This window comes from Photinus pyralis, unplaced genomic scaffold, assembly GCF_008802855.1.
Source record: "Photinus pyralis isolate 1611_PpyrPB1 unplaced genomic scaffold, Ppyr1.3 Ppyr1.4_LG6, whole genome shotgun sequence".
Taxonomy (NCBI): domain Eukaryota; kingdom Metazoa; phylum Arthropoda; class Insecta; order Coleoptera; family Lampyridae; genus Photinus; species Photinus pyralis.
Window position 1 is genome coordinate 42,499,503 of NW_022170663.1, and position 24,192 is coordinate 42,523,694.

At 35.7% G+C, this 24,192-nt stretch overlaps 2 protein-coding genes across 6 annotated transcripts in view; both read left to right on the plus strand.

Moving 5' to 3' along the window:
• The window catches only part of LOC116174658 (RE1-silencing transcription factor B-like), a 394,864-nt gene that overhangs the window by 153,242 nt on the left and 217,430 nt on the right, over positions 1-24,192 (plus strand). The window lies entirely within an intron of this gene.
• LOC116175091 lies at positions 6,069-23,943 on the plus strand. 5 transcript variants are annotated; one of them, XM_031493183.1, is made up of 7 exons: positions 6,069-6,363; positions 6,628-6,713; positions 12,074-14,127; positions 14,188-14,352; positions 14,453-14,551; positions 22,207-22,602; positions 23,141-23,943. In XM_031493183.1, exons 2-7 carry the CDS (start codon positions 6,650-6,652, stop codon positions 23,528-23,530), a joined length of 3,168 nt encoding a protein of 1,055 aa, XP_031349043.1. In that variant the 5' UTR covers positions 6,069-6,363; positions 6,628-6,649; the 3' UTR covers positions 23,531-23,943. The 5 variants fall into 5 exon arrangements, with proteins under 5 accessions (XP_031349043.1, XP_031349041.1, XP_031349042.1 ...); XM_031493181.1 differs by having other exon boundaries at positions 6,070-6,363; positions 12,074-14,352; XM_031493182.1 differs by having other exon boundaries at positions 6,070-6,363; positions 12,074-14,352; positions 22,210-22,602.

Here is a 24,192-nt window from a genome sequence, read left to right on the forward strand (position 1 = left end):
ACTATTATCACGGAACACCATCAGGAGCGATGAATAAAATGCGAATATGCAAAGAAAGGAGCAAACACTAGTTTTCCATTTGCCATTTTCAAAAATCACGAGTATCGGAAATCGAAATCGGTATTTCGCGTCGTGCGTACTGATACTGATAATAGATTATGAAAGTGGTAGTTAATTCATGAACTGATTTAAAGGGAGATTTTTTGTGAGCGACAATGCAACTCCTATAATTTTTCTCTCAAATTTTTCCTTCTTCTGTTGAACGATAGACATGACTATCTAGAAGTTTGGGGAAACGCCAAACTGTGGTTTTCAGTATCTCGTGGTAAGAGTTCCCACTCACTGTTCAGAATGTTTGTAATTTGTTCCGTTATTGATTTCTTACGATTGTTCGGATTGTTCACTATTGTCCGTATCTATTGTTACTTCCTCATATTTGTATGTTCCATTGCCATTTTTACTTTGTTTTCTGTATTTTATATTTTTTCGTTTTGTCATTTAAAAAAAAACAATAGCGAACTATACCTTTCATTATTTGTCTGAACTCAATATATACATTTTTGAGGTTTTCGTATATTTTGGGTTTTTGTGTTTTGTGTAAGGAATGGTCCTTACTGTTTACTTTTAGCGAGACTTTTAGTGTCAATTTTTTTATTTTTTCTATTTTAAGCGTCTTAAAAAAACAATAGCGAACTATACCTTTCATTATTTGTCTGAACTCAATATATACATTTTTGAGGTTTTCGTATATTTTGGGTTTTTGTGTTTTGTGTAAGGAATGGTCCTTACTGTTTACTTTTAGCGAGACTTTTAGTGTCAATTTTTTTATTTTTTCTATTTTAAGCGTCTGGGTCGAGGTTTGTACTTTTTTTTAATTTTTTTGTTGGTTTTTATTTTTGAGTGGGCGGGGTTTTAGCTAAAGTTGCTCTGCCAACCCAACTCACTATACATTTACAAATATCCATGCCTGAACCCGGATTCGAACCAGGGACCCTTAGTCCCGCAGTGGTACAGCTTCTACTTATGTCACAATATCATAAATGTAAAATTCAAGATTTTTTATACCCTCAAATCCATTTTCTACTAAGTACTTTCACCTTTAATTGTATCAGTTTTTCACAATAAATTTGCAGATTTCCAACAATTTATTTAAGACGAGCTTAAAAATGTATGCGTGTTCGAGGGGTGTCTCACTCTGGAAAAATCCCAATTTATTTATGATTTCCACAGAATTCGTGCTTCTAATAAATAATAAAGTAATATTGACGTTATGTGTTCTTTTTGGGCCAAACTTAAAATGGTAAAATTAAAATTTCGAAAATATTCGTTCGCTTAAGAGAATCAAAAAATTGTCAATTTCTGAAGGACCCTATATTTTCTTAGTTACTAGAGATACAGAAAAAGATTTATTGCGAAAGTATCTTTATAATGATTGTTGAATAATCTCCGTTTTCAAAATAAGTATACGGGGCCAGGTAAAGAAGTTAGCGGGCATCATTTTTAAATGGAACACCATATATTTTAATACAAAAATATATATCTATTCGTGTTTCAAAAAACTTGCAAAATATTGAACAAAATTTAAAAAAAGGATCAAACGTGAAAATACAAACAATTCCAGATTTTTTTATTAAAAAAATTTTTGTGGCACAATATTGAATTTTTGAATTTTTCAGTATTATATTTTTGAAAGGAGAATTTAATATGCTATCTTTTTAGCGTAAAATAGATAGGGTGTTCAATAAAAAAAAATGAGGTTAGGTCCAATAACTTTTTTTTACTGGGCCCCGTATATTTATTTTGAAAACTGCAAATTCGGTCTTTAAAAATACAACACCGGGGCAACAATAAAAAAAGATTCAATTCATTAACAAAAATATTGAACAAAATTAAAAAAACATTCAAATGAGAAAATACATCAAACTTCAGATTTTTGAATTTTAAAAATCTCGTTTGAACTTTTTTGAAACTATTACATTTTTGAATTTTTTCATTTTTAAATTTTTGGTAAGAGAATTTAATATGATAAATACCTTTTTTAGGTTAAATATACGGGGAGTTCTATTAAAAAAAAGAGATAAATCCAATAACTTTTTTTACATGACTCCGTATATTGATTACAGATTATTGAAAAATTCATTTCAAGAAACTTCTGTAACAAACATGTTTCTGTACTGTTAACTAAGACATTCGGAAATTTTGACTTTACCATTGTAAATCTGACTTAAAAAGAGTGCAGGACACTTATATTTCTATTTTGATAGAAGTTGCAAAAAAATGCAGTGCATCATATGCAAGTTTTGTAACTGAATCAAAAGATCAAACAAAATGCTGTTGCTCTAAAAGCAAAACATAACTTCCCTGAATTCAGAAGGAGCACCACTCACGCACATTACAATACTGTAAGTCTGTAACGTGCACGTAATTTATTTATTTAAGTACAAATAATTAACAATAAATTTATAACAGTCTTGAAATTGTTTAGTGTGTAACAGTAATTATTATTTATCACTCTCAATTATAACATAACACGAGCGGGAGCTTAGTACTTCACTTCGCAACGATGTTAGAATTTACTTAAGCACAATTCGATTTGCTTATATAGCCAACGCCTATATTTCTCAAAAGTTCTCGAACACTCCCGAATCTTCTAGAATGTTCTCGTCGTCATATTTTGCCAAAAAAAATGCATCACATCCACTTTCGTTTCTTATCGCCGATGTCTGTAATTTTTATGGCGCCTTAATGTCTATCGGGATTTCTAGAATATTCCCTACGATACGAATGCGTGGCCATGCGAGACCTTAATGAACACAAATGCAAACACAAACGTACGTGAGTACGACGCGCAAATAAGCAGGAATGGTGCATTTGTCGTTAAATTCTTTGACAATTTCCATTTCATAAAATTCGCTGACAATTGTAGGTTTCCTCGATTCTCCTACGTTGTCACCACCCCTTAATGTATTGGCCATTGGCGGGCATCGGCCATATTGGTCATGTGGCCGATATTAATATCCGTACCGTTCGATCTTTACTTCCCATAGTGAGACACCCATCGGGTGTGTTAGAATAGGGTCTCTCAGAGAGAAAGTTGAAGTGCTTGGCGTGTAGCTCCCAATGTCTGTTTTGGTCCCCTCTACCATCCTATTTTTTTAAATACTGTTCCACTGTTACACCCTGTATATTGTAAAAATGATGTGGTACTTACCGACAAGTTTGGGAAGTTAATTTCTTACTTTCTTTACAATTAGAGATTCTGGGTTTTAAATATACAGATACATGCCGCGCGCTATAGCACGGCGAATAACGGCGCAGACCGAATATGACATCGGCAACTGTCGGAAAAACTTGTCAATTGGGATTCCCACTTCAATGGCGTTCCGTTAAGCGTATTTTCCTCCTATCCCAAGATCAGGTACCCCTAAATGGGGGTGCGAAAAATTCTGATCTGAACGACATTTGGTTCATGGGAATTTTTCAACATGAAAATAACGAATCCAAAATTAGTTTTTAAAAATTCGAGAAAAAAAAGCAACTTATATACGTTTTATTAACGTTTTATTTTGGTTTTTGTGAATATTTTTACTCAATGAGAAATCGGCGACAAGTCCCTCCTATCTTTTATGGCTGCTACGAAGAATCGGGACTATTTGGATTTAATAATAATATATAATAAATATAATAAAATAAAAATTAAAAATAAATAAACATTTCTAGATAACCAAGTCGTTCCTAACATTTTTTGTTCGCCATCGTCTGCAATTAAAATATTTTAATGTATAAAAATAATATTTAATATAAATATGTATAACAAGTGATACCGACATCAAGATTTTACGCTCTTTTAAACACTCCAAAATATATAGGGTGGTCAGTATGGAAAAATGTAGTAGGGGTTCTTTAAAAAACGAAACACTCTGTATAAAAACTGTACATCGCGATGTATGCTACATAGACAAGTGCTGAAAGAAAGATTTTGCCAAAACCAATTAATAAAAACAGTATGGAAATCGACTCAATTCGAGAAACGCCCCCTAGCGGCCAAACGAAAGAGATAGTCGAATTCAATTTTGTTTTGTTTTTCGGCTGATTGCCATTTCGGTTACTAGAGTTTCGGTTAATAGCGTTTCTACTGTAGTACCAAGTACTGCAGTCGGAAGACTTACCTATAACGCAATACTCAGTAAATATTAATATTGTAATAGAGAATTGTATTGTATTAATCCCATCCTGTAATTATCCATCATTACCTAATACAATACCTATGATTCCTATGAATATTTAAAGCTTAGTGCATAATTTGGGAATTTATTCTGGTGGTTCTGCGGGTTTCCATTAGAAAATACCACACGTTTGTGATTTGCACCAAAATTTTAACTCGAAAAATTTGCTTGCATATAATTACTTACACATTTTTTCTCGCATTTTTTCCATAATACGATAGATATCCAACTGCTGTTGAGAGAAACCTACTCCTTTTTTTCCTATTTAAAAGTCTTTGCACTACTTTCCGAGAGCTCCATGATTAACATTGGAAAAACTATGTATACATATGTATTGAAATCATATTTCCCATAATTAGTCTCCTATATTTTGTAGGCGATGTTGTGGAATTGTTTGGAATTCGAAATGGAAGTGCAATTTCCGTTTTGTAATTTGGATAATTACGTGTGTATCTTCCTAGAAGATTCTTTGCGCTTTGAGCTATACTAATGTTTTTAAACGTGCAGTTACCTAGTTTCCATTCAAACTGAAGTAGGAACCAAAATATTATTATTATACAAAATGGCGTGTTATCTACAATTCTTGTTCGATTTTGTCCTAATTTGCTTTTGAATGTGAAATTACCCTTCGAGTATAGTCCTCGGTATACCTAGTCAATCATTTGTACAATCACCAAAAGTCTTCAGTAAACTGAATATTGTAAGTAATTATTATTTATATACGAGTAATTGAAAGTTTTTCAACTCATTCAAATCTTACGACTTTTTGAAGAAAAATCAGAATTGATATTTTTTGTTGGTCTAAAACTGCGCAGCAAGTATAGTTTGGTTTTTTCTCTACATCCTTTTCGCGAAAAATCGATAGAATGCAAAGATATTTTGCAACGGAACCTAGATAATAAGTGCTATTATGTAGGTGCTTATTGCGATCTTATACACTGTTGCGTCTCAGTGAAGCCTTCCAAATTCAAAGTTGTCATCGAGTTTGTTTTGCATCTAGTTTAAAATTCTTCGCGACCGGAACTCAAACTCTTATGGTGATTTATTTATATTTGAGCGCGTCTTTAAATTGAGGACTCTGTATATATTGAGGGAAAAAATCTAATTTTGTTCCGCAATATTTATTGTCTTTGTAAAACAGAAGAGGACGTACACATGAAATAGTGTTGGGGGAAACGTTGAGAAAAATACATGAGGTACAGAGTATACCATGAACAAAATGAGGTTTGGACTCAACCATTTCACGAAACGGGGGACGTCGGGTTCAGTTTTGATCATCAGGCGCGGTGTATTTCGTTTAAAGCGAAAAGCCGACGAGTTCCACTTCGTTACACGAGAATTGGATGCCTTTTCCCTTCACTTTTCACTTATCTTTTTTTATAGCCAACTTGGACCGTCTTCGCTTGATTTTTTCGGCCACACTTTCATCTTCGTAGAAAATTAGTCATTGATAATTGAATCATTAGGTAGCCGAATGGAAAAGCGCGCGCGTCAGATTTTCGCTTTAAGGGCCTTAATTTAAATACTACCCACTCGCCGCCTTGCGTAGGTGCATATTTAGCAACACCCCAATTTTTTATTTAACCAATTCGTTTTTGCAAAATTGCCGCTGTACAAATATTAACTTCTGGCGGGAATTTGCAAATTTACGAATTTGTGTTAACCGGCGATTCTACGTCTCGCGATTTCGGTTGTTTGACGCATTTTTGAGCGTGAAATCAATAATAATCATAATTGTTAATAAATTTAGTAGTTGCTTACGTAATGAAAAAATTTTTAAGACATCGTGGAATGGAGCGTATACGTCACTATTTTCGGTCACGTGATATACCGTTAGACGCCATATTGGCAATTTAGTGTAGCGTTAGGGGTTAGTGACAGACCTTCTCTGTACTTTCTTGTTTTTTTTCCGCTTCTTTTTTGGTATAATAAGTGACAGTTGATTGAAAGTTATTGTTGTAATTATTCGAAATTCAAACGGACGTGTGACAACAGTTTTAAATGTCGCGGGTCGCTGTTAACTTCGGGTATTTACGATCGTCACAGCCTTCTATTGGCGGTGTGCAGCTGTTCAATGTCGAATTGATATAAAATACCAATTTCGATGGCGGGAATATTATAAATAAACTAACCTACGGTAATTGATGATTGAATTTATAAGTTATGTTAGTAATAATGAGTCACACAATTTAACCCCCTTGGAACTACTGTTGTTGCTCCTTTCTTTACTGTAATTGTCAGAATGTTGGTAGCACTGACACTTTCAGTTCAACTAAAACATGCCCTTTTTTATATTAACAATAAACATTGAAAATTATTTTGTTGTAATTAAACAGCGAAAGTGTAGCGACATGCTCGTATGCGGATACGATAAACGAACTCACGTGGCCTTTTTTTGCAGGATTACTGTGGACCATTGGGCTATGGCCGCTGTTGCCGAAATGGGGGAAGTCGACGAAATCCATTCGAATGAAGAAAGTATACGAGGTTTGTTTTGATTTGTGAAAATAGCTATGATAATAATTACACGATTCAGAAGTATCAATGAGGAATCTGGCACCCACATTTGAGCTTTGACATCGTTAGACAGTTATCAAAATTATGTACTAAACTACGATGTTAGTGCATGAGACATATTTTAGGTTGCTATGGTTTGTTATAGTGCCAGTGTACTTTTGTGTGACGTTTTATTATTTTAGGGTCAGTGTTAAATATGCTTTGTCACGTGGTTGCGTTGATGTATTGACAAGGTACACTTCTTCATCACTTCCAACAATCAGATGTCTTCATTTTTATGTAGGTTGTTATGACCAAACTTCTTGGATCAACTTATTTCTTTGGAAAGATGGAATTATGCCAGTATTCCTTTCATTTTTAGGGAGTGCGTTATTTGTTTACTTCGCCACTTGATAAACAAGTGTTTATTTTCAATATTTCTCATTTGTTAATTTACTTACTTGCAGGGTGGTAAATATTTCGTTTTGATATTGAAACATTAAATTTGTTGCTATGGGGATTAGTGGCAAGGGCCATAATGATGTCACATTAGTTAAACAAGGAGAGCAGTAACATTTCACAGAGTAGTAGATTTTTCTGTTTAGCATATCCTTTCCTTTGTACAGCTTTCTCAAAACAAGCTACACTTTATCTTGCTATTAATGTAAGAACAACATTCTTTACATTTGCAGGCTGAACTCTTTTAAATATGATGAATAGTCATCAAAGTGCAAGCACATGCTCAAACCGCACGATATAGGGGAACTAAATTCCAGACCAGTAATTAGCTTCTTCAATCGGATAAAACTACTTTAAAACTAGTAAGAACATCACAAAACTTCTTAATAGGATTATGTGCTTGAAAGCTACACTGTCTTACCCTCACATACAAGTGCAAGTACATCAAGACTAGTATTTTACTTTAGCAAGTAGTATACCTGTGAGGATTTGTGTTTATCAAGAGACATTCATTCGTGACGTCTACCAATGTGCTAGTAAGTCAGGGTGGGGAGGCCAGGTGGGGTTCAGCCCCACATAGAACATGGTGTGTGAAAACTATGATTCTTTTACAAAATATGAAATATTTGCTGGAATGAACCTTGCATTCAAATTACAATTGGACTCTTAAAGGTAAACCAAATCAAACGAGGGAACAAAGATATAATATTATAGTGTACCACAAAAATTACAGGTCTCACAATAAATCGTGTACCTTATCAGTGCAACCTCCTAGGCAACCTCCTTAATCCGGATAATCATATGCGAGGGGTGTGTCTGAATTAATGAATTGTCCAGATTACTGAATAGTGGACTAGAAGTGCGTGAATGTACATTAACAACTCGATTAACAACTTGGACATGTCTTCTAATAATTTTTTTATTCAAAAACAGCATAAAATCTCATGAATGGAACATATAATAACTAAACATACGTAAAATAATAATAATATTTATTATGGATAGCCCCAAAAGATTACAATAGTTGTATACAAGAAAGTGTACGTATATACATTAAAGAGGTAATATATATAATATATAATAAATCAAAATAATATCAATGAATGCTAAACATGAAAACAACTAAAAAGAATACTTGAACCTAACTTAACTGTAGTATTTCGTATAGAAGTCACTATCTCAGGGGTCGGCAACCTGCGGCTCGCGAACTGCATGCGGCTCTTTTGATATAAAGTTGCAGCTCTCCGTATTTATCTAAAGAAATTAGCTCATTTGTTCGAAATTCGCCTTTTTAATTAATTGTATTTGTTTACGAAATCAAAAGTACACTTGCAGCAAATAATTGTCTAATTTGTGACACTTGTTTACTTTCTGGTATTCTTTTGTTTCTTTATTATAGCAGCCTACTCTGATGTATAACCACGTAATTAATTAATGATTAGGTACTTTTGTGAAAAATATTGAATAACATAAAAACTGCGGGGTTTAAGCACAGGGCACCCCTTATAAACATTGGAAGAGAACACAAAAGACAATCGAATAGCGAAATAAAATAGTGGTAGTTCCATTTGAAAAAGAATAGTTATAGCACTTTGAACAAATGGCATTGAAACAAGTAAAAATATGCAGGATGCTCTATTTAAGATCAGTTATTTATTGACATGGTAAGAATGAGACACCCTGTACATTCAAAAATAATTTCTGTAGATCGGCAACCACCAATATTTTTTACCAGGTATCAGCTATGTAGGAAAAACCGACGCATTGTTGCAGGACCTTGTATATAGCCAAATACTATAATATTGAATCAAAAAGTTTTTGTGGCTCTTTAAAAACTGGGAAATTTTTGTAAATTGTAATTTTTGGCTCTTCCGTTTCAACAGGTTGCCGACACCTGCACTATCTACTCTTAATAATAAAGCCGGCCCGTGGGGCACAGTTCAGTTATAGCTGGACTGTGGTGCTAAGGGTCCCTGGTTCGGTTTACCAAAGAATATCCATGGCCATCTTTTTTGTTTCAGTTTTCAAAAAACTCTGATTTTTGAAATGGAATGCCAATTTTTTAAATTTTGGATATTAATTCTAGACAACTTTCTTTCGATTAACATGGCATTGTCCTATACCTTTTGAATTGTTTCTGTTTATACCGCCAATGTGTATGAACATTTGTGCCCGTTTTCTGTCACTGTCACTCATTGGGAAACTGATCATTAATATAAATTCAAATAGGCTGCTCTATGCATCCGCGAGAGTGGGACAGAGATTCCCCTTGTGGCCCTCTCTCTCTCTCTCGGATCGCACTGACCGACGCAGCGCGCGTTCTAGTATATTTATAGTTCAGTGCCAGTAGCAGTGACTATTGGCGACCGCGCCCTTAAAAAAATATGGCCCAATCACTACTCACATAAAATTGATTTTATCATTTTGAATTGTACCCAAAAAATTCACATTCGTTTAGCGATTGTTTCAGTGGATGAAATCCGCCTCTAACGTACACATATCTTGAATTCAGATATTTTTAGCTACAATTTTAAAAGCTTCCATTTCATCGCATTGAAACTAACTTACGTCTATGCGATATAATTGTAGGATGGAATAATCTTTGTGTTGCATAGACATTATAATATGTCTTGTTTGCTTGTTTTCAGCCCATTATTCAGCCTAAGTGAAATCCGGGAGGAGAGGGGATGCTTTCCAGACGTCATGGTAGTCTGACGAAAGGTTTTAATTAAAGGAAGAGACCGTGGCAACCGCGCTCGCCTTTCGCAATAGGTTTTTTTGTTATCACCAGACGTACGTTCATTCACGTTCGCTGTGAAGCGGTACACGTGGAATTTTTTTTAACTTTTTAGACAACAAATAGCCATATCTTAATTTAGTGTAGGTATCCTTGAATACTATAACATACATCTTTCCAGCGTATAACTGTGGAAAAGGACCACACTGGCCTCACTGGATGTCCGAACTGTCTCTTCCCATAAATGTATAGCTCGCATGGCTGCCTCTCTATTCTCTCCACTTTTATATTGACCTATTATTGCTGCTACATGCCTCTTATTTTGGTGTCACCATCTCTCGTGGTACAGCTGTAACTCGTCATCAGCTCCATTTGCGTCTGCACTTTTTAGGTCAATCCGTTTTAGTTGCTAGAGGTTTAATATGCTTAAAAGTTCCACAGGGCAAGCTATGGCGTGTTCTTCCTCACCTCCAAACACTCCTGGTTCCTAATCTTCTTTTATTTTGGTAATTTCAACAACTGTCGTTACTTCTGTCACTTCCTCACTAGAAACGATACGGGCCCATAACCTGTTCTGATTATTCTTGAAAAATTGACGTTGATTGATTAACAAAATAGATAAATAGGAATTTTTGATCACGTTTAATGCCGTCTAAGGAACAGTTTAAACATGCGGTATCAATAATAATAATGTGTTTATTTCCACCAAATTAAAAAAATGGAAACCACAGGGGTTATCGGTTCAGTTGCTGCACAGACAGGTTCTGATCTTCCACCGACTCCCTGAATACAGTTAGAATTAACATAATCAAGTAATGCTTATAACTGAGTAATATAATAAAAAGGAAAATATGAAATAGTAATAAATGCACATAGGAGTAACTAAATGAGAGTGAGATGAAAAGAGATTGAGTAATATACTAAGAAAAGCGGACAAAGAGACGAGAGACAAGTTAAACAAGATAGATATGAATGACAATCTACAACGTACGTACAGAGTCATGGGCTAATATTTGACGCAATTTAATTTTGAAATACTGCGGAGAAAGGGGCTTAATCAAATCTGGAACAGAGGAATATACTTTAAAAATATTATAACTAAAAGAGCTAATCAATCACAATAAATGCTTTTAGTTCAGGAAATATATAATTTTAGGATGCAAAATTCATGGTAGTTCTGGAAATATGTAGGCATGTTTTCTGTGTCTATGAATCCGAATTTTCAACTTCCCACCAAAAATTCCCCCCACAACCCCCCCAAATTTGGAAAAAAATAAAAAGTATCTTTTTTTTTAAAATACTGTTATTTTGTGTATTTCAGAGAAAAATGTATCTGGAAATTTTCGACAAAAAGATCATATGATATTTTGACGTAGGGCGAAACAACAGATCTACTCACCCTTTGGTCTTGAAGAAAACACGAGACTTTGAAACAAATTAAATATTTTTCGCGCATGAGCCTAATTTTCAGCAGTGACATAGATAAACCTGGGCCATCAGCTGCAGTTAAACCGTAAAGAGTAATTTAAACTTTTTTAAAAATAATTTAATTTATTCTTAGTAATAAAAGTATATTGTTTAAATATATGTGGGAACTTGACTGAAAATAGGTGGGGAAAAGTTGGAGGTTGAGGGTTGACTTCCAGATGCTGAAAAATAAGAGAGATTCAAGGAGGCAGGGGGTTAAAACGAAAGGTAAAGCGGGTGGAGGGAGAGCGAACACGAACGCCGTGGATTGTTAAGCGAAGTGCGCCTGAATCGCCAATGAGCATACTTCAACGCACGCCAGCGCCCCCTAGGTGCGTAGTACGTAAACATGCTTTAGGACGTTTTCGGTTGCATACTATATTACATTTAAAATTTGTAGGTATTTTATTATAATATTATTATTATATTATTTTATTTTTGCAAGCTAAGGTCCTCATATGTTCTTTATTGCGTGGACTATTTTAGCATGTTGCATTAGAGCATTTGAATAGTTCAACATCTGTGAGTATAAACCATTGAGTGGTATAAACAATTATGTCACTCGTAACCATAGCAACACGAAATAAAACCAAAAATGTCAATTTTGATAACACTGTGGCACAACCTAAAATGTAAATACTAATTCGTCAGGCTCAAATGTGCTGTTTGAAATAGAAAATTGTTTCAGATGGTGCCAGTGTGAACGGAGACGTGTGCGAGTTTAATAAAGAGGCAGATGAGGACCCGGATGAAATCATCGAATCAACAAATGTTAGCGAAGATGAAATGGTAGAACACGAAGAAAACAATTCCGACAATGACGACGACGATGCTCAATTTAGGGAAATACATAGCGTCGAAGAGCAGGAAGTGGATGATGATGATGACGAGGATAAAATGGAGGTGGAAGAAATAGGATCGGTCGAGCAAATACACGAAATAAACAACAGCGACGATGAGGATAAACACGAGGAGATAAGAAACGGTCTTGATGACGGCACAGGTGATAGTGATAAAATGGACGACGCTAACTCCATTATTATTCACGATTCGGGCGAGGCCGATTGCGATGACGTCGTAATATTGGACGATACGGATCCCATAGAAAATGGCACTATAGATATGACGGAAGATGACGTTGAAATTACGGAACCTATAGAAGATCTCGAGCCACAAAATGATACCGACACTCAGGCAAATAAAAAGAAGCTTGTTTCGGAGCAGGTCGCTTTCCGAAGAAGTATTCGTAACTTTGGAAAAGAAAGGAGGTCATATGCCAAAAAGGAGAAGCCAAAGCCACCCCCGATTCCGGAACCTCAGCCATGTGATTCGTCCGATATGTCCGATATTGAAGAGATACTACCCGAAGATCCTTTAGCTGTGATTGAAGCCACCCCTTCACCTCAAACGAAAGCTCCAAAGAAAAAATCGCGACTGTCTAGTTCAACCATAGTTGTCAAGGACACCAAACGCCTTGCTGAAATTGCCTCTAAATCTACCGCTAATAATAATAATAAAAAAGAACCAACGCTAGTAATAATTGACACAAATTCCATTTTATCAGGTCGTGGTCCCATTCCCATTACTCAGAAAGCTTCCATGTCGAATTCGCAAATGACCAACTCCTTTCCAATGCTGCCGATGGCGCTTCCCGCTCAAGGTATTTACCCGGCGAATATGCGCGCCACAATCACACCTATTCCAATGACTCCTACTTCAATTTCAGCAGTACCAGCCACCCGACCTCCGACCACCGCACCCACGCTTCCTCCGGCCCCACCCGTTCTCCCCACCTTAACCGATGATATGTTTGTGGTAGAGGCACCTTCCTTTATTGTTCCTTATGTATACGAGAAACCTCCACTAAAAGACCTTAAAACTTGCATTAAGACTCTCGAGAATGAAATCAAAGAAAGCGAAGAGAGCGACAAGGCGAAAGAGTCCGAAAGCAAGAAGGAAGATGCACCCGAAAGCGATAAGAAAGACGACGACGCAGATAAGGATGAATCGAATAAGGAAGGTTCGGATGTTGAACTAGTAAATGAGAAACAAGAGGGCAAAGATTTCGAGTTAGATTTACCTGTGATGCCTATACCCAACACCGCAAATGCGCTCGCGGCCGAGTTACGTAAGCCCGCCACATATTTCGATAGCGCCCTAGGAAAATTTTTTATGGGTATCGGTTACGGCCTGGTTCAGGAGTCCGTTCAAACTGACCTTTTGAAACAGCAGAAGCGTAAGCGCGATCGGGAAAATTGGGAGAACGCGGAGACTATTAAAACTATCAATTCGTTAATAAAGAATTTGGAGTATACGAAAGAAAATAATGTTCCATATCGCATGCCAACCAAGAAATGTGAATATTGTAGCTTTAAGACCGAGTCCTCTCTAGCGATGTCGTTTCATCTGGAAACTCCCCACATGAAAAACTACGTGTATCGTTGTAACTTTTGTACTTATGAAGTTCGTAGTCCGCACGATATTTTATTCCATATGGAAGTTAAGCACGGCGTGAGAGGTCGCTTGGAGAGAGCGCCCGCTTTCCATCAGTGCCCCAATTGTCCATTCGAGGATAATCAAAAGGGAAAGCTGTCGAGGCACTCGGTGGCGTGCATGCGCAAATTTAAGCCCGAACGAAATTTGGAACCGCCCGCCGATTTTGAACCTCCCGCGAAAATACCTCGAATGCCGCGTATGAAGCAGCAAGGAATGGGAAGCGCGGCCGCCGTTTACCAGGCAATGGCACGTTCAACTCAGTTACAAATGATGTCTAAGCTAGCTAATAATTCAACTGCTTTGCAGCGTGGGAGAGGTAGGCCGTCGATGGGGCTTCCGATTACAAAGCACATTCCTCCCAGCATACGACCCGCCAATGCTAACATACTGTACAAACCATCCGGAAGCATGTCGGGCGGCTCCGTTTTGGTACCGACGAATTACCAGTTAAGCGGAAATCCTCTATATCAGGTAGGTTGAAAATGCTTAGCCGACGGTACTTGCTCAGGCTTAGTTTAGCAGTAACCGAGTACCAGTTTAAAAAAATAGAGTAACAGTGTGTGTATGTTAGGTGGTGGGTGGTCCAGAGATGGGTGGCCACATAGGCCACGGCCTTGCCGCCACGTATCTGCCTAATTTATCTACCACGCCCAATTCATTCACCGTTCAGGTATGCACCTAAAAGTGCTTGCTTTTTTGCAATATAACATCATGAAATACATCATTACTCAAACGCACTCATTTTTTGTTGTCAAAGCTGAACGATGATTTTAAGTTTTTCAACTTTTGTTTGCTTGTGTATGTGAAGCTTTAAATGTGTCTGCGTTCTAATATAGCATCATACTTGTTAATTTTACAGCTCTTATTTTTGTATTGGTTTCTTTTCTCTTCTACTCTTCTATTTTGGGATATAGTGCTCAACATTTCTAAGGGTAAACATTACATTTATTAAAAACGTGCCCAGTCTGTCGACGACTGTGAATGTTCCGATTTGTTACTAGAAGACTTCTACATTTTGTTGCTCCACTGACGATTCTGTGATGGAACCTTCACTTTCAATTCATTGTGCATTCTTCCTACCAAAAATTGCAATATTATTATTTTATTGTACATGTAGCTTTTGCTGAAACCCCGCCCACTTAAAGATAAAGACAAGGTAATAAATCACATTTCACATCCTCATACTTGCAGATAATGCTTGAATCGTTTAGATGATGATACAAGCATGAAATTTGGTATGAATGCTTCTATAATGGTATTATTTTATATGAAAACGGTGGCTACTTAAGAAATTCAAGATGGCCGCAGTTTTCCAAGATGGCACAGATCATGCAAATGTTAGCTGTATAGTTGAATTGATTGCCCTTTTAAAGGAATCATTCTGTAGTTTGACCGTGAACAAATTGCAAAAGAATTGATTTAAGCGGTTTCTGAATGAAAAAAATGTGCTGAAAATGATGGAATAAAGTTTACTAATGTTTGACACGGGAAATGCCTTAACCGGAAGTGGCAACCCGGAAATAAATTGTTTGTGGCTCATAACTAAGTCAGAATTGCTTTGAGGAAAAAAATTGTTCTATGTAAAATTAAAGAGCATCAAAATCTCTACAAAAATGTATATAACACATTTTTTTGTTAGAGCAGTGGTTTAGGCGCAATGCGTGTATTTATATAATTGCAAAATACACTGCACCAATATAGACGAGCGACAAGGTCACTTCCGGTTGACGGGTATTGACCAAAATTTAATCAGTTAGTCCCTTGACCATTGTCCACCTATTACTGAAAATAGAATTGGAAAATTCATGTGCACAGATGGACGGACGGATAGAAAGTCCAAAATCATGAACTCGCTTTTTTTTGCTTGTTAATAAGCTTCAAAACACATTTTATACATCTCGTGTAAAGAACACATTCTCTCACTGTTAAAAAAATTTCGCTGCAGAATTTAAATCGCACAACATAGTTACATAGTTTATAACAATAATTAACTAATTTAATTAAGATTAGTTTAATGTACGGCAGAAATACAGTATTTATGATTACCGTATGCCCCAGTGCAGACCCACAAACTGCAGTAAACGAAACGATTTGTCTATATATTTCACTTTTTCCAAATCGAGAGTGAGATCAGGCTCTGGAGAATTTGAACAACGAACTCCTCGACATTTTGGGTACACAGTATTGCAATCTAAGTTCAGCTTGCGGCAACAACATCTCATTGTATGGTAACCAATTTTACATTTACCCTTATACGTTCTAACAATTCTTATGGATCAGGAGGAAGGTTTGTCTTCATGGGGAGCATTTTTCCGTTTATGAAAACCCAACCCCATTATAAAGGATCTTGTTTGTTTCCTTTCCATTCTTGGACTTGATACATTCGAAGGCTGTGGAAGCTCGTGTGGAAGGTTATTTATAGGAAGGTTAATTGCGATCTTATTGAACCCTTTCACTTTGATCCTGTTCCGTAGGATACGAAATTTGTCATAAGAAACATTTAGGAGTAAACTTTGCCTAATTTTTTAGGTTTGAAGCTTAGTTCGTTATCGAATTGAACACTGACTCCATAAATACATACATTGCTCCTAAACCACTGCTCCAACAAAAAAATGTGTCATATACTTTTTTGTAGGGATTTTGATTCTCTTTAACTTTGTATAGAACAATTTTTTTCCTAAAAGCTATTCTGACTTAGTTATGAGCCAAAAACTATTTATTTCCGGGTTGTCACTTCCGGTTAAGGCATTTCTCCCCGTCAAACATTGGTAAACTTTATTCCATCGTTTTCAGCACATTTTTTTCATTCAGGAACCGCTTAGATCAATTCTTTTGCAATTTGTTCTCGGTTACATGATTTTTTAACATAATATGACTCCACTATTTGTTTTTTTCGTTTTCAATCAGTTCCCCCAACTACTGATCAAGTGAACAGAAATCACTATTATCTGATTGCGGGAAAAATTTCAACAGTTAAACCACTTCAATTAACATAACCTCAGAAAACTGGAATTATACCCTCCCAGGCTGTTTGTTTATTTTTTATCGGACATTTAAGAACTGTTTATGAGTAGTGTACCTGTCGAATACTCTCTGAATTTTCCTATACAATTAAAGTTTATACTCTTTGATTCAACGTGTCGCGTATTTAATAATAATAATAATAATGCTTATTTACTGAAAAATCTCATTGTACAATGTTAGACATTAAATATTAACAAGAATTCTTTTAATATGAATTCTAAATGAATTGAATGAGCGATGATGAATTGAAGGAGCAAGATTTAAACAATATTACCGCTAAAAAACTATAATAAACCAATCCATTTCTTTTTAGGTTATGTTAAGTAATAACAAACACCAAACTGTCAAGTCTGAGTTTTCTTCAAGTGATTTAACTGAACTGATTTTGGTGAAACTGATCACCAGAAACGAAAACGCCTATTAACTATTTTATTAGTGATAATTAATAACGGCGGCCATTTTGAATATTTGAAATGGCTAGCGTATTCATATAAAAAAATACCCTTATCGAAGCATTCGTACCAAATTTCATGGTAGGATCATTATTTGAAAAATCCTTACTACTAATAGTTAATATGTGCAGCAATCTTGGAAAAACTTCAATTGACTAATTCTGACCAAACCTGATATGGTAGAAAGATACTGACTTAGAGTTTTCAATTCGTTTTTACTCATACTAAGACCCACAAAAATTTTATACCCATACCCTCCTCCAAGTCTGACAAAGTTACAGGGATGAGAGAGGGTTTGCATTACAGTGACTTAAGGACAGTGGCGACAATTTATCATAATCCGCCATATTGGAGCTAAAAGATTGATTGTAGGATCAATATACCGTGTCATGTCAAATTGTGACCATAGAGTAATAAATGTCAGTTTCATTTAAGTAAGTTGTTTAAAGCTTTGCAGAACAACCTATGGGAAACCCACTACCTCCCAGATTAAAAAAGATATATAGAAAACGGTATAATAAGTATAAAATATGGTGCAATATCCAAAATGTACATATAAAGGTAACCATTAATCATTAAATTGTGTTTGACATTTCAGTGTGTTCTGTCACTTCTTGTCCCTTGTCCCGTGTTTCTTAAATGGAAGACAAAACTCGTTGATTTAGTCCAGGGAGTACAAGAGATCAATATCCCTTGTGCTTCAGCAATCATTAATGTTAAACATTAAACCAATTATTCAAGCGTATTTATGATCACAATTGCGTTATCTATAACCACAATTAGATTTGCTGCTAAATTTTGGATAAGCTGCTTCTTTAACCAATTTTCTATCTTAACTGATTAAGGTATTTAGGGCATCTGAAAAAATTTTTACATCAATTACCAGTAGTAGAGTTAGGCACAGTTTTACATCTAAAAACATTTTAAGCGAATTACATACCTTACAATATCGTAAATACAACTATATGCTCTGGAGACGGAACAAGTAATATAAAGCAAATACAGGAAGCAAAAGTGTAAACTAGTTACGTGAGGCCGTGGCAATTACAGGTGACACTGCCAAAACAGTAACGCACGGAGTGTACTGCGTCGTTTTGGAGGCTTTCTATTGGCCAGTTTGGAATTTAGCCCCAATATGGCGACCGGAACCAACGACCAATCAAAAAAGAGATTCCCTGTTGTCACCACTGTCACTGTAGTTTGCATATGTTGTACATACTTCATAATCTCTTGTATATTCATAGAATATCATGGAGAGGAGGGTAAAGGAATATTTCAAATTTGTACTATCATTCTTAATTCGTTAATTCCACCGACAGTTAGTGTAGCGGGCGTGTTGGGTATAGTGCCGCTTTAAATATATCTTATATTAGCTCCAAACCACAGCGTTTATAATTTAATGACCACAGATGGCGTAATCGTTGCATTCATATTGTGGTTTGTAGACTGGCGTATGTATCATTTTACTATTGCATCAGCACAAAAATCGTATTTTTGCATCAACGTGAAAGATGTACCATGTACACTGTGTCTTGTTTCGGTTAAGACTGCAGTGTATCTCAGCTGTTATTAAAGATAGAGACTTGCGGTTTTCGCGACCCTATGCGACTTTTTGTGAAACTTGTAATACCACAAACAGAATCAATTTAGCTACGTTTGTTTCTGCAATACAGGGTGAAAACGAAAAGTTTAACTCCATGCAAGATATAAAAAAGGTAAAACTTGCATATTTTAGATGTTTTTACGTAGAAATCAGTGACGTAGTAAAACTTTACCACAGTTTCTGAGATTGCTCCAATGTTGGTATTTTTTAAATGCAACACTCTGTATATCTTAACCTCAATTGTTTTTATTTTGAAGTTTAGCCATGAAAGCCTATTTTTTATTGTTTTTTAATAGTAGGCCATGGATTCATGTTTTTTTTAAAATTTATTGTATCTATTGTAATTAAAGCAACTAATACCAATGAATAAAAATGGCATCTTACATGAGTAGTAAGGTATAATAGCGTCTCAAAAAGTAAAACTTTTCGATTTCACCCTGTATCTCAGGAACAAACGTAACTAGATTGATTCTGTTTGTTCACAAAAAAAAAGTGGCCCATGGTCGCGAAAACCGCAAGTCTCCATATTTAAAAACAGCTGAAATACACTGCATTCTCAATCAAAATAATAATAATAATTATTATTATATAAATACCACAAAAAAACATGTTCTTATTGATTTTATAACCTAATAAACCTTCGCTAAAAGACAATACAAAGTAGAAAACTAGAAATCACACAAAAGAATAAAAAAAATCATTAGTAATCAATATTACGTTTGACTTTAACTTTAAAAGTGTGATAATTAGAGTTAAATAGATCACACCACTGCAATTTCCAAAAATAGTTTGCATCGGACAAAATTCTTGTTAGTGGATTATTCCTAGACATGTTGCTCGAAAATTGTTTAATTCTGAAGCCTAGTATATTTCTAGTGACGCGCGTAGTCCTAGGAACATGAAAATCCACCAAACTAAGAATTTCAGGACAATCAATAGCACCATTTAGAAGAATTTTTTAGGATTTTGGAGTGTCAAAACTAGCCCCCTGGCGGAGGATTCAAGTAAATTGATTCTCATTGCCCAAGGAATGCTCTTTTCAACGATACCAAATTTGTTAAAATCGGTCAAACGGTTAAGAAGTTAAAGCAGGTTATTGGCAGAAACAATTGAACGCCCCACACCATCTTTGTTATTGAAATAAGTGAGTTTTTGTTTTTACGAAAATGATAGATAAACTGGTTCTATTTAAAAATGTGAAAAAAAATTTTTTAGTTTATGGGAAATTTAAAGAAAATGCAATTTTAAAATTTAAGATGGCAGTTACGCCCTTTGTTGGTAATTTTTAGAACTTGAAAATATTTTCCAGCGATTCTTCATGACCAATTTACCCAATAATTTTTCTTACCCCTAAGTCATATGACGAACAGTTCTCGAGATATGGCCGAGAAACAGTCTTGACCCATCACCCGGTACTGTCAGATTGAGTAAATTAAAGTCAAAATTCTATAATTGCTTGAATATTACATATTTGACCAGTGTAGCTTTTGTATACTACTAGGACACTAGGACTAGATAGACACCCCCTCTATAAATTCTGAAGGCTCAATTTTGTTCGCAGATAAGTTGACTGTCCGGGGAGTGAATGTTTTGAATGCAGCAGTATGAATTATTTATTGTATCACAGGCCAATACTAGAACAATGGGTTTTTGTATTGTGTGTTTGTCTTTAAGTATGGTCATATGCCTCCTCTCCGCTCTCTCATTCCCATAGCCGCCTACAATCAGACTGTTTAATTAGCCTCCTACACCAATGACTCAAACTGAAGTTTTGGACCGATGATCATTTGTTTCAAATAGTGTGATTTAAGTCATAACAAAGCGGTCTATGAATAGGTATAATTAAATATTCTGATGTAGACAGCTAGGGCAATGAGAGTGAGGGGGGTGGGGGATCTTACCTTGTTTTGGCAAAATCAAATCATCCTCAAGGGCGTTTTTGTCAAAATGTTAATCAACTTTGAGGTTTTGTTTTAGTGGGTAGAGTGGCGATGGAACAAAAGTAAATACATCTAATCGATAAGAGAGATGCTCTACAAAAAAGGCAACCACATATTTTTTGATAAAGGGGTGGATCACCCTCCCTTGCCAGAGGGTGGCGGATAGCTTCCCTTCTAATAATGTTTGTTTTGGTGCAATAACAATAAATTGTGCAAAATGGCTTGCTTGAATCATCAAACGCCCTATAATTTCATAACTAACAACACAAATTGATAGTTTTTTATATACAGGGTGATTCAGGTAACCCATTCGTTAGAAGTTTTTAAACTTGTACCTAGTTGAAATAGAAACTTGAAATTTGGTTTAGAGCCATTAATTGATCATTGCGAATTGAAATAAAATGATTTCAAGATGGCGTCGCTTTCGTAAATACCGGAAGTGGCGTCATCTTATTTTTGTTAAAAATAGGAACGTACAATTTTCTTATTTTTTTTTAAATGCGCAATCTTATTTTAAATTCAAGGTAATTAAGATCCAAGTACCCATCTGTCACAGTTTTTGACATGTCAATTTTTCTGTAAAATTTTGAAGATCCAACAGTCCGTTCAAAAATGCATATCTCTGAACCCATTCAAGATAAGTGAGTGCTCTTTTTTTATAATTGAATCGTTAAAGTCAGAGGAATTTTTTGAGTGACCGCCCAAAAGTCTTGAAAAAGTTTCCAGCGCTGCTGCGATTTTTCAAAGTTAGCAATCGAAAAATGTCAAAACGTCAACGCACCTGGAGTTCATGACAAGCGCCTCATGACTTTTGAAAAGGAACAACACATGTTACCTTATCCAATAACCAAACAAATGCAATCCCTGAGTACTTACACTGTGGTAAAGAATGGATTATTTTCTCAATTCGTTTCGTATTTATCTGATTTCTTACATAATCTTTTTCTGCAAATCGTTGACAGGATCTCTAGTAACAGACTTTCCTTTTAGGGTTACAGCTTATTAAAATATCATCTCGTCCATTTTCTTATTTTCTTCTTAGACAATATAATTTTTGAATGTGTTTAATCAACTGACGGCCGGTTGCAGGAAAGCGAATTATAATCAAAATCCTAGATTATTTGCCAAATCCGAGATTAAACAAGAATTTTGACATTTGATTGGCTGCATACTGCAGTATAAAGCCAATCAAATGTCTTAATACCGGATTAAACAATAATCCTGGATAATTTTTTTTGTGCAACTGGCCGTGTGCTAATTTCATTTTTAAAATCAAAAATGTACCTTACGAACCGTTTCACTTTAGCAGCAGCAAGCGGCTACAAACAAAACGAAAACCACAAATCAACCAAGCATATCCATAACGCCTCTACCGCGCGGTACAACCGCGACGGGATTAACTGTAAACAAGCCCGGCGACACAAATCCGAAGAATTCGTTCGTCATTTGCGAAATATGTGATGGGTATATCAAAGATTTGGAACAGTTACGTAACCATATGCAGTGGATCCATAAGGTTAAGATTCATCCGAAGATGATCTACAATAGACCACCTCTTAATTGCCAGAAGTGCCAATTTAGATTTTTTACCGATCAAGGATTAGAAAGACATTTATTAGGTTCCCACGGACTCGTCACCTCCAGTATGCAGGAAGCAGCTAATCGAAGTAAAGATGCCGGAAGGTGTCCTGTGTGTGGCAGAGTAAGTATACGCTCTTCTTCACAATTTTTGTTTCATAAGGGTTGGCCTGGGAAAATTGCATTTGTGTCTGCACTAAATAAGGTGAAAAATACCTGTCACCTTTCTAAATGCTTAGTTGCCATTTATGTTTTGGAAATGTAAAAGTATGTAGGCCATCGAGAGAGTCCGGATTAAAATCGTAAAAAAAGCATGGCTTTATCGCAAAAACCATAAAAAAACGGAAAATATATTCAGGCTATTTTTATGCACTTGGAATAATAAAATCCGTCTTATCTCCCCTCTAGCAATATTTTGCATTGTTTAAAATCAACTGCAATTGTTGTATTGTTTTAAGTTTCGATGATACTCTAGGGGCCATTGCACAATTGCACTGCGGGAAAACGGTAAATTAAAATGGCAACATTGATTTGACATTAATGTGACACTGTGACAGAACCTTTAACCTCACTTTTTCAAAATGGTCGACACAAAATATTCCAAGGTGACTTGTTATGAACAACATTTTAAATGCCTTGTGTTTTGACACGAAATTTCGTAGGTTTATCAATGGAAGCTACTGAACCACGTTGGTCGTGATCACAATATGACTTTGAAACCGGCGCATCTCTCTTACAAGTGTACAGTCTGTACAGCAACATTCGGCATGTATAAACAATTCGAGAATCACGTGTACTCGGCACATAGTGTCGTAACAAAGCGAGTTGTCGATAAGAAAGGCGCCAGTCCGGCTTCTAGCACCGGTTCCTCTAAGTCCGAGTCGGTGTTGAAACCTTTAAAAATTAATGACGAAATTACCATTATCCCCCAACCGGCGAAATCTACAAACGGCGATGCCGATGATTGCGGCATCGCTTCGACCTCAGGTTTATCGGCCACTTCTGTACGTGCTAGTAACGGTAACTCTAGCGCCAGTAAGGGCGAGTGTTGAGTCATGACAAGTTTATTTTTTTATTGCTCTATCCGAATAATAGTTATAATGGGTGGCCTACGAGTGCCGTGCGATAAACGAAGTGTCTAAATGATGTTTAGTGAAATAGGTGGTGCGTGGTCACATATACGATTGGAAGACTCACGTAGATATAAATGTATCAGTTGTTTTAAAAACTCTGACCAATTTATTTTAATTTCGGTGCCTCTTTCACCACTACCTACGTTATAGAAAATGTGACTAGCAAATTATGTAATCTCAATTAATTGTCAAAAAATAATAAATTAATATTTATTTAATGCGAGGCGGGAGTCCATTGCTACAGCTATGTGACGCTGCATACTGTACATTAGACTGGTTTATATAAATATCGTTGCACTGTAAAGTTTTCAATAGAATGAAAGTATATCGGTGTTGTTTTTTTTCTCTTAGTATTACGATTACCTATTGGTCGCAAATTGTAATTTATTAATATTTATTTTTTTCCTTTGTTCAAAAAGAATATAGATGGGCCTTTTCTGTATAATGGAAATATTTTAGAAAGTTTTAACGCTTATAGCGATTTCTTCAGATCAGGTACGGTATTATGGTACAAGAGAATTGATTTGTCAAATTAAGCAAAACGGAAAATTGTATGTATTTATAGTTAGTTGCACACAGTT